This window comes from Malus domestica, chromosome 12, assembly GCF_042453785.1.
Source record: "Malus domestica chromosome 12, GDT2T_hap1".
Classification (NCBI taxonomy): domain Eukaryota; kingdom Viridiplantae; phylum Streptophyta; class Magnoliopsida; order Rosales; family Rosaceae; genus Malus; species Malus domestica.
Genome location: NC_091672.1, coordinates 19,403,830 through 19,419,626, shown reverse-complemented (window position 1 = coordinate 19,419,626; position 15,797 = coordinate 19,403,830). Strand labels below are relative to the sequence as shown.

The 15,797-nt window shown below is 38.7% G+C and overlaps 1 protein-coding gene and 1 long non-coding RNA gene across 2 annotated transcripts; one reads left to right on the top strand and one right to left on the bottom strand.

The window, feature by feature from the left end:
• Positions 1-4,135: 4,135 nt before the first annotated feature.
• Positions 4,136-6,191, top strand: LOC103413739 (protein gar2-like). The gene is made up of 4 exons (XM_008352179.4): positions 4,136-4,578; positions 4,658-4,775; positions 4,966-5,378; positions 5,567-6,191. The coding sequence occupies exons 1-4, from the start codon at positions 4,541-4,543 to the stop codon at positions 5,619-5,621; spliced, it is 624 nt and encodes a 207-aa protein (XP_008350401.1). The 5' UTR covers positions 4,136-4,540; the 3' UTR covers positions 5,622-6,191.
• LOC139189767 (uncharacterized) lies at positions 4,880-5,883 on the bottom strand. Its single transcript, XR_011573647.1, has 2 exons — positions 5,642-5,883; positions 4,880-5,470 (listed from the first exon to the last, which is right to left on the bottom strand). It is a non-coding gene; the product is annotated as an uncharacterized lncRNA (long non-coding RNA).
• Positions 6,192-15,797: the final 9,606 nt, after the last annotated feature.

The following is a 15,797-nucleotide window of genomic DNA, read 5'->3' as shown; positions in this document are numbered from 1 at the left end:
AGATCCTTTAAAGTAGGACATAAGGTCATACGTGCTAGAGTAGTGGGTGATCCAACTACTTGGTATTCAGAAATACGTGGGCATTATCAAATCCCTTGATAGCAGGGATTGCTTGAAGGTGTTGCCCGTACAAGGAGATTCCCTGCTCACCGAAGACTAACGTTCCATAAAGTATCGTTTGGTATGCAGACAGGACGGGACGGAACAGAATGGAACGGGATAGGACAGGACATGACAGAAGGAAATGGAGAGGGAGCAAAGATGTCCTCGGATGGAAACAAGGAGGAAGAAGAAGAAGACGAAGATGTTGTAAATTTGTGTTTTACGGATGTGGAATAAGTCGTTCCAGGGGGGTGAGGTGGAACGAAAATTTACCCAAAATTCATCCCCTGAAACAACGCGTTCCACCCGTTTTAGGCGCACCAAACGTGGGACAGAACTCCTCGTCCCATTCCGTTCTGTCCTGTCCCACGTACCAAACGGTACCTAAGCGGTCTCAGACTCTCAATTCACTCCAATTGCTCTAAGTTGAGGCTGATACGCTATAATAGTATAGTTAGACAATTGAGCTCTTATGTGTAGTCCAACTCATCTAATGCTACATCAGTTCTACTAGAGTATGTAGTTGTGATTTCAATTTGTGATGGATTGTTATCCTTCTCTAAATAATTATTTCTTATTCTAAATTGAAAATATAAACAAGCTAAGGGACATAAAAGGTGCCAAACCCAGGTCCCACTCAAAATAATTGGACTGGTCCAGTTAATGATAATGAGTGTGGTTAAAGTTTTTGCATTCCTAATATGTGTGTGTGTACAGACAGAGAGAGAGAGAGAGAGAGAGTTCAAACCTTCAGTAGGGAAATGAAGTTTGGTAAAAGCAGAAGTACTGATGGCGCATGATCAAATACTTAAAGAATTGCTTAGTCGTTTCTTTGAGTGCAAACCAAGCTAATTAGTTTTCAAAACTTTAAAACAAAAATGATTTGCTATGAATAGTATATGATATACAATGATTTCAATTTTCACACCGAAGTATCATTTAATATTATGGTTTTAAGTCTAAATTTTTTGAATGCCGAGAAATCTTTAGTTGTATAGCCAGGTTAGCCATCATAGTATTCAAGTTGAAGTGCATAGATTTGTTTCAGACCACCCTCCTACAACTAGATTAAAGACAACAACGGACAGATACTAATTTATTCATCCATCTCTAACAATAATATACGGAGAAAGTCCAAATTTCGTTACAAAACTTGAAATGCGTTTTTGGACTGGTAAACGACCTCGGCTTGGATGGCTAAAATCCATCGTGCATCATGGCATGCGATGACTATTGCTCATGGCGTCGTTTACTTTCCGAAAGGGTATTGTGGGCCTTATTTGGAGCTCAGCTGACAAAGACACAAATACCAATTACTTCATTTTTCCATATTAAAACGTTGATTGGTTAAACGTTTTATTAGGGATTAATTAATTAATTTTTAAACTTTCATTTCAAACAATTGTGGCTGTTTGAATTTGAATCAAACAGTGAAACGCCATCCTACTGCTTATATATTTCTAACCTTGCATCAAACACGTCGATTTGCATACTCATTCATACATATTTCCTGACAGAGAAACACGCAAAAGTTCGCCAAAATCAAAGTTTTGCTAACACTTTGATCATAGATAGTTGAATGCTGATGGAGCAGACGCCAAAAGAACTACAAGCAGTGAGTAAAAGCGAAATTCTGTTTCAAAGACATTGCAAATCCGCAAGCCTCAATCTGCAAAATCCGTTAGTTTATTGCATTTTGTAATTTTATTCTTTGTGATTATATACTTATCTATTTCGTAAGTATAACTACATATATTAGAAATTATCCATTAATTTAATTGATTCTAATTGTTGTTCCGCCAACAATATATTGTTGTAAAGAAAAATTACACCAAACATACACAACTAATGATGATTATAGAGGTGACTTGGCCACTTTATGCTTTCAAAATTATTCCGGTAACATACGCTGCAAACCTCTACTTCGTCTAGTTGTAATTTATTCCTAAGCCTCTACTTCGTTGGAATAGGTTATGAGTTTTAATTCTCATAAATAGAACAGTTGGTAATGAGAAAAAAAATCATTTTATTATGAATAAATATAAATACTAACTAACAGAAGGAGTTGTCAACTTTACATGGATTTCTACATGGAAATGGATCATCTCTGGATCCCTTCCACTTAATCCACCAAATTCACAAATTCGAACCTTTAAAATTTGATCCAACAACTAAAGTTATTATAACTTTTAAAATGGTTCCTATTTGTAGCCGTTAGATCAAATTTCAAGGATCCATATTTATGAATTGGATGAATTAGGTGGAAGGGATCCGGAAGATCCCTTTCCTTTCTACATTTGGAAAAACAAGTTAGGAATTTGATTGAATAAAAATTAAGAAAAGAGGTGGGTGTCTTAAATATTTATCAAAGATGTTGGTCCATCATAGCATGTGAGTACGCCTTACTAATTATGTCTGCAATATATGTTGCTGAATGACACGTGGATACTCAAGGATCAGTTACGAGGCATGAACTTGCATAAATCGAGCCCATCGGCGCGTAACGTCTCAATTTAATCACATAATCTCATATCATGCTATAAAAACTTACATATAACTTTATTTTATTAAAATAAGATGTCATGGCAGCAGTGAATCTGTTCTATTTAAATCATTCTCCGACGCTCCCTGTGGAGAGAAAAACAAACAAACGAACAAGAGTCCAATTCCGAACTGTGCATGACAGATGATGAGAACAAAATCATAAGCAAGATGGAGGAGGAGGAGCAAGACAATTAAGTGAGATGAGATCACGTGACAGTAACAGCCAGATTTCTGCATGAAAAAATTTAAATCGATGATAGCGATGCATTTCAAATTTCACTGCCTATATTCATGTATCTGTAATATTGGTGGAACTACATGGGTCTAATTCCTCACATATCCGATACTTTAAAAGGAAAACTAATGAAAAGTGTTTGAAAACTTTGAGTTTTAATGATAAGGACAAAATAAAGGGTAAAGTGAATAGTACCAGGTTTGACGTTTTAGTGTAAAAATGTGGTTTTTCGTTAAAGTGAACAGTACCGTGGGCTTTTCATTAAAACTCCCTACTTTAAATGGTCTTAAATTCTCTGCATTAGAGAACTAAAACCGTTTTTTTTATATAAAGAAAATTCTAACAAGCCTTGGTTATGATTTAACATGCATAAACAAGGTCTTTCAAATCAAACCATCCCTAAACACTTTATGGAACTTCTTGTTTCCTATGAGAGATTTTTCAGTATGCCGGGAATATGACCTGATACATTAAGTGTAATAATACAATTAGTTGGAAACTAAAAAAAAATTCTAACCAATTATATTATGATACTTGATGTACTGAACTGTGCTCCTAGTAAAAAATTTCTCGTTGCCTAGAACAAGAATCAAAATTATTTTGGTTTCTGACTTTTCTTTTGTTTACCGACACATGGATATTAGAGTTAGAGAAAATTGGAGCATTGGTCTTGGACTTTGGTTCAATTGGAGCTATTGTCCTTGAACTGAAAGCCAATGAGTATTTATTCTTGAAATTGTTACAATGTGGAAGATTGGTCCTTTTGAATAACACCGAGAGAAATTTTGTTCAAAACAAAGGTTTAAAGGGGTAAAAAAAAAATGCAACAATTGTATTGGAGTTACCTAAAGGACCATTGTTATATGTACATTGTAATAAGTTTAGGAACAAATAATCACGATTTTTAGTTGAGGGACCAATACTCCAATTAGACTCAAGCTCAAGAACCATTGCTTCAATTCAGTCTTAAACTTATTTCGAGTTTTGATTTCTTTTGCTATTTCCTAACGCATACGGGATAAAAAGCATGCGAGTATCATGATACTTTCGGTAATCCAATCCAATACCTGAACAACCAGCGATTAAAGGGATCTCGTGACCAATTCTTCTCGAGTTCTGATTGTACAAGTTTTTTGTGTTTAGAAGTACAGCCTACTAAAATGTATGGAGTGAGGACCAAGACAACAAAATAAATGAAACCGAAGAGGTAACACCACAAAATAAAACATTGGGTGAGGGGCATAAATAACAGATGTCACACTTTGGGCAGATGATCACAGTTACCAACCTACTTATAAAGGAGGCAGATTGTCTGCTCTCCTGTTTGGGTGTCATTTCTATCTCTTTCTATTTTGTACGATCACAGTTAAGTCACATCAATATTTTATATTAATTTTTTTTATAAAAATAATAAGACAAAAAGCAATAAAAATATAAAATATTAACATAACTTAACCGTGATCACATAAATAGAAAGAGATAAAAATGGCATCTAAACAGGAGGGCCGACAATTAGCCTCCACTTACAAGAGCCGTAGTCTCTCCTTTAAATGTATGTCGCCCACCTGGTCCAAAGCTCTCAGTCGTTGGTTTTCTAAACACTGACAATCAAGCAGCTGTGTTCTTGCTGAAGTGTGTATTCTCCACCTAAAAATAACAATGACAGCTACTACTGGCATGGAAGATGAAAAATGGAGGTGGGTTTCTCTATCTCTCTCTCTCTCTCTCTCTCTCTCTCATCAAAATTGACAATGTTGGATATGGGTTTTGTCTCAGTGACAAGATGGAAGGAGATGGTGGTTTGAGGACTTTGGAGTGCCTCAGAGGGAGACTGCTGGCGGAGAGGCAAGCTTCAAGGGTTGCAAAAGAGGATGCAGAACTAATTGGCAAGAAGGTAAATGTATTCAAATTTCGATTACGGATTAGTAAACATCGATCCATAATTGTTATTCTTTTCAATAACACTAACTGGTAAGTTAAAACTTTAGTGTAAATATATTAGGAACGCAAAAGAGCTAACCAGTTATATAAATTCACATATCTGTATGTTGTCATTCACATTGTAATGTTTCAAATGTTAACAGTTAATAGAACTACAGAAGCAGCTCAAAGAAGAGATCAAACTAAAGGAAAAAGCAGAAAAGAAGCTCAATTGTTTGAAGAAAAAGCTTGAATCTTTGAATAATTCCTCCAAAAATAGTGAAAAATCTTATACACAATCCACTACCACTTCATCAGGATCCAATCATCCAGAAACCCATGAAGCCAAATCCAAAGTTGCAGAGTCAGAAATCCCAGAGGAATCAAGACAAAATGCAGCAGACTCCACCACATCTGAGCAAAGCCATGAAAGCACTTTCACTGATGAAAACACTTCTTCTCAAAGCACTTCTGGTTCCAGTTCTAGTTCCAGCATAGAATGTTCTTCTTCCCCAAAAGGGTTCTGCCACAACCCAAGTCATAAATCTGAAGATCCAAAGATTGAAGATAGTAATAGGTATGTAAGTCCAGTTAACCTGACCAGTTCTATCAGGTTTAGTGTCTGTACTTAGCGTAGCGATTTTGGCACTCAGCTTTTAACCATCTGCACTGTAAAATCACTAGTGTTTAGAAATAATCTTTGACATTCCATGTTGGGATTTTCTTATTAAGCTAACTAGAACAAAATTTGAAATTTTTTTTCAGTTGTTCAACCTTAACAGAGATTGAAAATGGTGATTTGGGGGGGTTATTATGTTGATAACACACTTGCATTAGTACCTGTGAATATGCCTGCCACCTGTCACACCAGCACTGAATTGAAGCCAGTTGGTGAAAATCTTAGGCAAGTTCTTGATGCCCTAAGGAACACCAGAGAAAATCTTCAAAGATCCATGGAGAAGAGGCATATGATTTGATTTGGTCCGTTTGATCACCTATCTCAAACATGCAAATAGTGATCATTAATGCTCATGTGACATCCTATGGAGATGAAATAATTAGTACTCGTTATTCTTATCGTTTGAATGGGATCAAATGGCTCAAAATATCGGAGTATGAAGTATTTAAGCGTGCTGAAGAAAAAGAAGTTGATAAATTACTAGTCATATGTATTTTTGGATGGATTAATATCTGTGGATGTGGGTAATAAAGTTGTTACATGTGGTACATTCACTCATAGAGGGCATGTGAATTGTGGGGTTTGTTGCAACATTGATGCTCTGATTTGGACCCCGACTTCTTGGCCACATTCTTCTTTTGGTTTTCTCTACTTTATATTGTAGCAATCTCTTGAGTGGAATTGAGTTTTAGCAGGTGGTCGGCTCTGGCAGCTTGATTCTTGTGACCTGTATATTAAAGATTTTTTTGTTGGGACTTGGCCAAAATCTCTCGACACTTGTAGCTGTGATATTTGCACTCAAAACTTTTTATCATTCGTCTTAAACTTGGACCCGGCTTCTTTGCCATGCTTCCTATACACTCATATCTCATCCTATTTTATGCGGTCACGGTTAAATTATGTCAACATTTTATATTTATTTTTGATAGAGATAATAAGATAAAAAGTAATAGTAATATAAAATGTTGACGTGGCTTAACCGTGACCGCACAAATATGAGAGGATGAGAATGTATGGGAAGTGAGAGGGCAGAGAAGTCAGGTCCCTTAAACTTTCACTTTTCGAAGCCACTCAACAAAACTTAATTGATTATAGAAAATGATTTCCGCACTCTCGTTCTCTCGTTTTATACTTCTTTCTTCGAGTATGTTCTCTAATTTTTCAATAATTTATTTATTTTAATAGCTACGGAAAAAAAAAAGTACAATTAAAAGAAAAAAGAGTGCGGTAATCATTTCCTATCAACGCATGATTCTTTCTCTGCATGTTAGTTTTCACGAATGAATTAAATCTCAACCGTTCTTTATGGTCTTAATAGTTAAGAGAACAAAGCTCCTCTATTGACAATTAAGCTTGGGCCCTGTGCTAAGATCTGTGCATGGAGTGAAAAATGGCCATAAAAGAACAAAGGGATTGGTAAACCCCAGACATGGATCCTCTCCTCTTCAGTGTTGCTTGCAGTCGAGTCAGTGCTTTGGATTGACATGCAGCCCATCACATGATCAAGAATGCACACTTGCAATGCAATAAAATGGAATTTTAAATTTTAGATGTACAGGTTATTCTTTTTTTTCGAAAAATAATATATTGAATCCAGCAATTGGGACTTGCACAATTAAAAATAAATTTAAAAAAATAACTGACGAAAAGTTAAAAAAAACTTTAGTTTTAATAAAAATGATAAAATAAATGTATAAGTGAATAGTACCAGAAATGACTTTTCAAGGTAAAAATATCCTTAACGTTAAAAGTGAACAGTACCAGGAATGTTTAATTAAGATTCCTTAAAAAAAAAGGCACAAACGTGCACAAAGCTAGTAATAATATAAAGTGTAAACTTCTGATTTTCTATAAACAAGAATATAAGAGCCCGTTTAATAAATATTTTGTGTTTAATTTTTTATTATAAATGATATTATTACTTTAAGTTAGAATACTGGAAGGAGAAAATATTTGTATACAAAATACAACGAATTGAAGAGTAACACCCTATATACAAGACAATTTACCACTTAATTTTCATGTTTGGTTTTTTTTTTTTTGAGAAAAAAAGGGAATACAAGGAGGAAAAGAGGGATGACCAAAGATGGAGGAAGGGTGGTGGAAACTGGACCAACGTACACGGAAGAGTTACAAAGTGACAAATTTAAAAATGATGTTATGGTCTATATTTATCTGACAGAGAGACTAGGGTCGGCGGCAGAGAGAGAGAGAGGAGAGAGATGTGTGTTTGTAGAATTGTAGGGGAATGTGTGTGTTGTTATCCCTCCTACATTGTGACTTTATTTATAGTAGTAAAGGGAGAGAAGATATTACTTCTCCTCCAAGTAATACAAGTTGTAATAGGAAAGGATAACTAGAATCAAATCTTATCCAGGATTTACACAATCATACTTAAACTAGGAATGTTTACAACACTCCCCCTTGAGTGTGTAAATACTTAAGGTAGATTCAATATCATGTAGAAGTTGAGGAAGTCGACTCGTCGGCACTGATTCCAAGGAACAACGCTTATTCTCAATAAGGTAGGAACTTGCATAAGTAGTAAGTCTCACTAAAAAACCCTAAGGCTATGGCAAAAACCCAAGTAGAGACAAAATCCATAGTCTAAGGAAAAATGCGTGAGAAATGCAAAGTCAAAAGAAACGTCTACAGGACGTCATCAGGGATATGACCAGCTCAAGGTGGGTGCCTCGTTAAAACCTAGTTAGGTAGCAAAAACCCAGTGGGAAAAATGCTCCTAATCGTAGGGAAAAATAGTACATTAAGATCAAGCGAGTATCCAGAAGATACTCCCCTTGAGTTTGACATAATTCCAAAGAGAAATAGCAAAGTTACAACTCAGAAAGTTTACGCATACCAATTCCATGAACAAGCTTCTGAAACGTCGCCTTCGGTAGTGATTTGGTGAAGAGGTCGGCCAGATTGTCTTGTGATCGGATTTGCGTGACTTCAATCTTCTGATGCTCTTGTTGTTGATGTGTAAAGAAGAACTTTGGCGCAATATGCTTGGTGTTGTCTCCTTTGATGTAACCTTTCTTGAGCTGTTCGATGCAAGCTGCGTTGTCTTCAAAAATCGTCGTCGGGGCATTAACGGCGGGATGAAGATCACAGGAGCTTCGAATATGGCCCACTACTGCTCTCAACCAAAAGCATTCCCGAGTTGCTTCATGTAAGGCAAGAATTTCAACATGGTTAGACGAAGTGGCAACTAAGGTCTGTTTAGTTGACCTCCAAGATATTGCGGTGCCTCCAACGGTAAAGCCATAACCCGTTTGAGAACGCGCCTTGTGCGGATTAGATAAGTATCCAGCGTCGGCATAACCAACAAGGCTAGAATCAACCCGATGAGCATAGGGTGCGGCATCACTCGAGGATTCGTAGGGATAGAATAAGCCCAAATCAGTAGTACCCTTAAGGTAACGAAAGATGTCTTTCACGCCAGTCCAATGTCTGCGTGTTGGTGCATTGCTGTATCTTGCCAAAAGATTAACAGCGAAGGAGATGTCGGGTCTAGTGCATTGAGCTAAGTACAATAAAGCGCATATCGCACTTAGATAAGGAACTTCAGGCTCCAAAATCTCTTCATCATCCTCCTTCGGACGGAAGGGATCTCGCTTTGCATCTAGCGTACGAACGACCATAGGAGTACTCGAAGACTTCACTTTATCCTTATTAAAATGGCGTAACACCTTCTGGGTGTAGTTCGATTGATGTACTAAGATTCCATCCGAACAATGCTCTATCTCGAGACCGAGATAGTATCGAGTATTTCTTAGATCTTTCATCTCAAATTCCAACTTCAGGTGCGAAGCAGTTCTCGCAAGCTCTTCAGGAGTTCCGATGAGATTCATGTCATCGACATATACTGCAACAATCGTAAATCCGGAATGTGACTTCTTAATGAACACACAAGGGCATAGTTCGTTGTTCACATATCCCTGACTAGTCAAATACTCACTCAGACGGTTATACCACATTCTTCCGGATTGTTTCAAACTGTATAGTGAACGCCTCAGTCGAATTGAGAGCGTGTTCTGGGGTTTGGAAATATTTGAACCAGTCAATGTAAGTCATTCGGGAACTTTCATATAAATTTCCGTATCAAGATCCCCATAGAGATACGCGGTTACTACGTCCATCAGCTGCATATCCAGTTTTTCGGAAACTACCAAACTGATAAGGTATCGAAAAGTAATCACATCCATAATGGGTGAGTAAGTTTCGTCATAGTCAATCCCGGGGCATTGTGAGAAACCTTGTGCTACAAGACGAGCTTTGTAACGCACAATTTCGTTCTTCTCATTACGCTTCCGAACGAAAACCCACTTGTAGCCAACGGGCTTCACATGTGGAGGAATAGGAACTACAGGTCCAAACACCTTACGTTTCGCAAGTGAATCAAGTTCGAGTTGGATTGCTTGTTTCCAGTTTAACCAATCAGCTCTACGTCGACATTCATCAACGGAACGCGGTTCAATGTCATCGCTCAACATGATCTCAGTAGCTACTGCAAATGCTAATGCATCGTCGACAATCATCTCATTTCTACGCCATACATCATCTAAGCTAGCAAAATAGACCGAAATCTCACGATTCTCGGGAGGAGGATTCGTCTCTTCAAGGACGCTTCCATAATCTAGAATTTCCTCATGAGTTGGGTAAAATGAGTAAGCGATAGTCAGATTCACGGTAGGCTCTTCAGGACCTTGTGACGTGGTTTTCCTCTTCCGGGGGTGTGAATCCTTTGAACCAAGGGGTTTGCCACGCTTTTGTGTAGGGGCAGATGATTGGCTAGCCGCTAATGTACGTGGATCACCAGAATTGGCATCCCGGGCTTCCAGGAGGGTAGTCCGTCGTACATTTGGTACATCTATCTTTGCAAGCGTATTCGCAGCTGGAATATGTGATCTTGTCACGCGCGCTAGATCGGTGAAAGCATCTGGCATGCTCTGAGCTATGCTCTGGAGATCTAATATGCGTTGCACTTCAGCTTCAGACTGAGCGGTGCGGGGATCTAAATGAGACAAAGTGGGAGTCGTCCACGATAATTCGCGTCGTTCATTAGGAACGTTGACGTTCTTATCTCCCCCTAACGGCGGGAAGACTGTCTCATAGAAGTGACAATCCGCGAAACGAGCGGTAAACAGATCGCGTGTCAAAGGTTCTAAGTAACGAATAATCGAATGAGAATCATATCCGACATAGATTCCCATCTTTCGCTGAGGCCCCATTTTTGTACGTAAGGGCGGCGAAATCGGCACATAGACCGCACAACCAAAAACGCGTAGATGCGATATGTTGGGTTCGCATCCGGTGACCAACTGAAGGGCACTAAATGGTTGTGTCACAACAGGCCTCAGGCGGACCAACTTTGCTGCGTGCAATATTGCATGGCCCCAAACAGCGATCGGGAGCTTGGTGCGTATGACCAACGATCGAGCAATCATTTGTAAACGCTTAATGAAAGCCTCTGCCAGGCCGTTCTGGGTGTGAACATGGGGTACATGATGTTCAACTTCAACCCCAACCGACATGCAATAGTCATCAAAAGTTTTAGATGTGAATTCTCCAGCATTAACCAATCGAATAGATTTGATCGGATAATCAGGGTGGTGAGCCCTGAGCTTGATAACCTGAGCCAACAATTTGGAGAATGCAGCGTTCCTTATGGACAACAAGCACACGTGTGACCAACGTGTAGAAGCGTCAACCAAAACCATAAAATATCTAAATGGTCCGCAGGGAGGTTGAATCGGTCCACAAATGTCCCCCTGAATCCGTTGTAGAAAAATGGGAGGATTCGAACGAATCTTGTCATAAGAAGGCTTAGTAATAAGCTTTCCCATAGAACATGTTTGACATGCGATTTCATGGATCGAACCTAAGCTTCGGGTTAGTGGATGCCCGTGTGAAGTTTTGAGGATACGGCGCATCGCTATTCGTCCAGGATGTCCCAAACGATCATACCAAAGTGTAATTTCGTGCGCGGTCCCTGTGGTAGGGCCGGCCACATAGTGGCATTCTATGGGGCGTATGGTCGTAGTATACAGACCACTCGGGTTACGCTCCATCTTCTCTAGAATACGCTTCTGGCCATATTCGTAGGAAGTTATGCACAGAAATTCAACTCCGTTTTCTACGTGGGTTTCAGCGTGGTAATTGTTATCTCTAATGTCCTTGAAACTTAGTAACGTTCTTCCGGAACGTGGAGAATAGAATGCCTCAACAATGGTCAAGATTGTACCATTGGACAACATTATACGTGCCTTACTGTATCCTTCTATCAGGTTGGATGGGCCTGAGAGGGTTGTCAGAGGTGCATTCTTAGGTATGAAGTTAGTGAAATAGATGTGTTCACGCAAAACAGTATGCGTGGTTGCACTATCTGCCAAACAACTAACTTTCCCACTAGTCATACCTAGAATGAAAAATTAATTTGAATCGGTCACATGCATAAAAGTTTATAAAAACAAGTATCAATTCAAAATAATTTCATTTATTCAAGGATTAAAAACTTAATATCCAAAATAAATCGCCAACTAATAATCCAAAACATAAAGGAAAATTGTTCAAAATCAACCAAAAAACAAGGTGGGGTTCGGCCACTAGGTGGAATTCGGCCCCAATTGTCTTATTTCAACTGGAAAATAAGTCTATGTCTAAGATTCTAATCTTCCATAGGAGTGGTATCCTCCTGAAAGTCAGAAACCTCCATCTTTGTAGTCTCCGGTTCGTCCACTTGCATGAAGTTTGATTCAAACTTCTTACGACGAGAATGATATTCATCTACAACCTTCTTGGGAGCACGGCAAATACGGGACCAATGGTCCTTTGAACCACAACGATAGCACATATCGTCATTCATTGTGGCAAGTGCTTTGCCCTTATTCTTGAAGTTCGGGGCCTTGGGAGCGAGGTTTGGGCGCTTCTGAGCTTTGTTTCCTCCCTTGGATGAGCCTTGACTCTGTTGACCTTGGTGGGATGGCTTCTGGCCGCCCTTACCACGCCTCTTTTGGCGTTTTGGGTGCTGATTAGTGCTATAATGTGCTTCAGGCACAGCAGTAGCCCCAGTAGGTCGAGCTTGATGATTCTTCATCAACAGCTGGTTCTGCTTTTCAGCAAGAAGTAAAACAGAGATCAAATCTGAGAACTTGGTGAACTTCTGAGCTCTATATTGTTGCTGCAGGACAATATTAGAAGCAGAGAAGGTCGAGTAGGTCTTCTCCAGGAGATCCTCTTCAGTCAAAGTTTCATTGCAAAACTTGAGAAGTGATCGGATTCGACAAACTTCAGAATTATATTCATTCACAGACTTAAAGTCTTGGAAGCGCAAGTGCTGCTAGTCGTGTCTTGCTTCAGGCAAGAATATGTCCTTTTGGTGATCGAAACGATCAGCCAAAGCGACCCATAATGCACGTGGATCCTTCTCAGTAAGGTACTCAGTTTGCAGAGCGTCATGAATATGTCTTCGGATGAAGATCATAGCAGTGGCTTTTTCAGATTCGCCAACAGGTTTATCTATTGCTTCTTCAATAGCAGGACGCAAGTTCTTTGCAGTGAGGTGAAGCTTCACATCTTGAACCCACTTGAGGTAGTTCCTTCCAGAGACCTCCAAAGCGGTGAAGTCGAGTTTGTTCAAATTCGACATGTTCCTATCACAAAATGGATGGACAAGATGTGGTTAGTGTAATGGAGAAAAAATCAATTCATTCACATAAGAGTAGAACATATAGGTTCTAATAGACATGTATTGGTTTAATTTTGCATGAAAAACTTCGGGTTTCATGGGTGATATATTTAAGTGAAAACTTCGGGTTTTCAAACAAGGCATGTTTATAAGAAACTTCGGGTTTCAAAGTAATTATGAACTTCAGGTTCATATATTCCTGCAAGCAAACACAAATATATATGCAAACAAATATGCAAAGAATATATGCAAAAATATTGTATAATGATAATTGAATTAATTTATTTTTGGTCTTCGGGGCCAAATGAAAGTGTGGGTGAAAATATAAAAACCCATATTATTTAAAAATATTAATTAATAAAATCTCGGGGCCTAAAAATATAGGCCGAGAAAAAATTTGCGGTCCAAAAGAAAATATGAAGCCACGGGTGGCTTGAAAAATTTGGTCTGTGAGACCTAGGCCCAAAATTTGGACTGGGGAGGGTCTCGGGTGTAGGCTGCAGGCCTACGGGGTGGATTGGGCTGCGTTAAGCAGCCAAAAAAAACTTTTTTTTCTTTGTGCACGGGCTGGGCCGTGACATCTCAAAGCATCAGCAAGCCCAAAGGCGCTGATGCAGGCCGAGGGACAGGAGCCGATTAAGGCTCGGGTTACTGGACAAAGATGGAGGTGGTTGTCCATGGTTCAAAAATCACGGCGAAGGCCGTGGGGGTCATTGCTAACCATAAATTTGGACGGAGAGTGAGGAATTCTCAACGTAGTAAAACCCTAGACTCATCGATTGAAATTTCAAAGAAAAAATCGACTGTCAATAAAAAAAAAACTCGTCGAGGACGACTGCAGGTCGTCGGGGGTATCAAGGCATGGCTGCAGGCCATGTTGTTTGACGGTTTTATGGGTAGCGACGCCTGCTGGGCGTTGGGTCTGGGTGTTGGGCCTAGAGCCGTGGCTCCAGGATTGGTTCTCGGCTCGGGAAAGGCACGGGGATGCAGGCTGCAGGCCTTGCAAGAAGATGGGCTAGCCATCGCAGGCTGCCGGCCTGGTTGCGTTATAGCCTTGCGTGATGCAAAGGCACGGGTTCGAAGAACCCTAGTTCCCAAATCGCAAAAATATTTTTTTTCAATTCAAATATAATTATATGCATGTATAATTTTAATGAATCACATATTTACGTTGATGCATATGCAAATAATAGTTTCAATGCATGTACATGTGTAAGATTCAATTCATGGTAAATATCAAATTCATATAATTGTAGCAATTTTGGTTATGAAGCATACACAATTTATGTAGAATCTAAAATACGTAAAACATAAAGTTGGGTCATGCATCATGGTGAATGTTCATGCTATCAGGGCTTGCAAAATATCGAGTTAAAAGCCGTTGTTTGGAAAGAACCTGATTGCGTGATGATATGGATAAACTGGTTTGATGTAGAAAAATCTCCAACGTCAGATTCCTAAGCGCAGCGGTAGGAGCGTGCTGATAACATGTTGTGGTCTATATTTATCTTACAGAGAGACTAGGGCCGGCGGCAGAGAGAGAGGAGAGAGATGTGTGTTTGTAGAATTGTAGGGGAATGTGTGTGTTGTTATCCCTCCTACATTGTGCCTTTATTTATAGTAGTAAAGGGAGAGAAGATATTCCTTCTCCTCCAAGTAATACAAGTTGTAATAGGAAAGGATAACTAGAATCAAATCTTATCTAGGATTTACACAATCATACTTAAACTATGAATGTTTACAACAAATGAAAATAAATTGTAGCAAGTTTTCTATTTTAGTTTTTGTTTTATATTTCCACCTTCATGTCTCGTTCCCTCATTTTTGTGATGGGCTCAACGTGCCACTGGCCTAATGACAATACAATTCAATCAAAATGTGACACGTGGTAAGATTTACTATGATTTCTTAGTTATAATTTTCCTTTTAACGCTTTCATAATTACATAAAAATTGAAAATTTATTATAAAGATAAATAAAAGTAAAAAGAGACTCCAATCACCCAACTGAGTTCCCCTCCCTCGTGGGAGCCGATGTTAGTATCATTTGACTAAGCTTTGAGGGATAATGCTATAGCAATATATTTTCCATCCTCATGGATTTTCCTATCCTGGTTAGCACAATTCTTTGAAAAATAAAGGAGAAGTTTTTTGTGTTTGCAAAAAATGGTTCATCAACGGAAAAGAAAAAAAAACAAGAGAAAACGAACCTGGGTTCAATCGTATGTAGTCTTTTTAAGCCCAAAGTCTATACAATTCCCCTTAATCTATTGAAAGAAAATACTGAGTGATGAGATAGATTTCAATTCTTTGAATACAAGGGAGATTTAATACATAAACTAGAGGAATGGGATGAAAGTAACAAGCATCCCTTAATTAGGAAACTGATCAATTCACTTAGTACTACAGTCTAATAGTATTCTTCTTCACTTATAAGTGAAAGGTCTTAGATTTGATTCTTGACAAAAGTAAATTTGAACCACATTACTGTTAGCTCATTAGTTAAGTTCACCCCTTCCCTAGATAATATCGTTTATTAAAAAATTAAAAAAATTTAAAAAAAAACTTTTGGAAGCCCTTGGACCGAACAAACTTAAGCCCTTCTTTCAGGCCCATTGCTTTAGCAAA

Excerpts from the sequence above, each read along its gene's own strand:
- LOC103413739 (XM_008352179.4), top strand. The coding sequence starts at position 4,541 with ATGACAGCTACTACTGGCATGGAAGATGAAAAATGGAG. Across the intron at positions 4,579-4,657 it reads ATGGAAGATGAAAAATGGAG|TGACAAGATGGAAGGAGATG; the intron begins GTGGGTTTCTCT and ends GTTTTGTCTCAG. Across the intron at positions 5,379-5,566 it reads AAGATTGAAGATAGTAATAG|TTGTTCAACCTTAACAGAGA; the intron begins GTATGTAAGTCC and ends ATTTTTTTTCAG.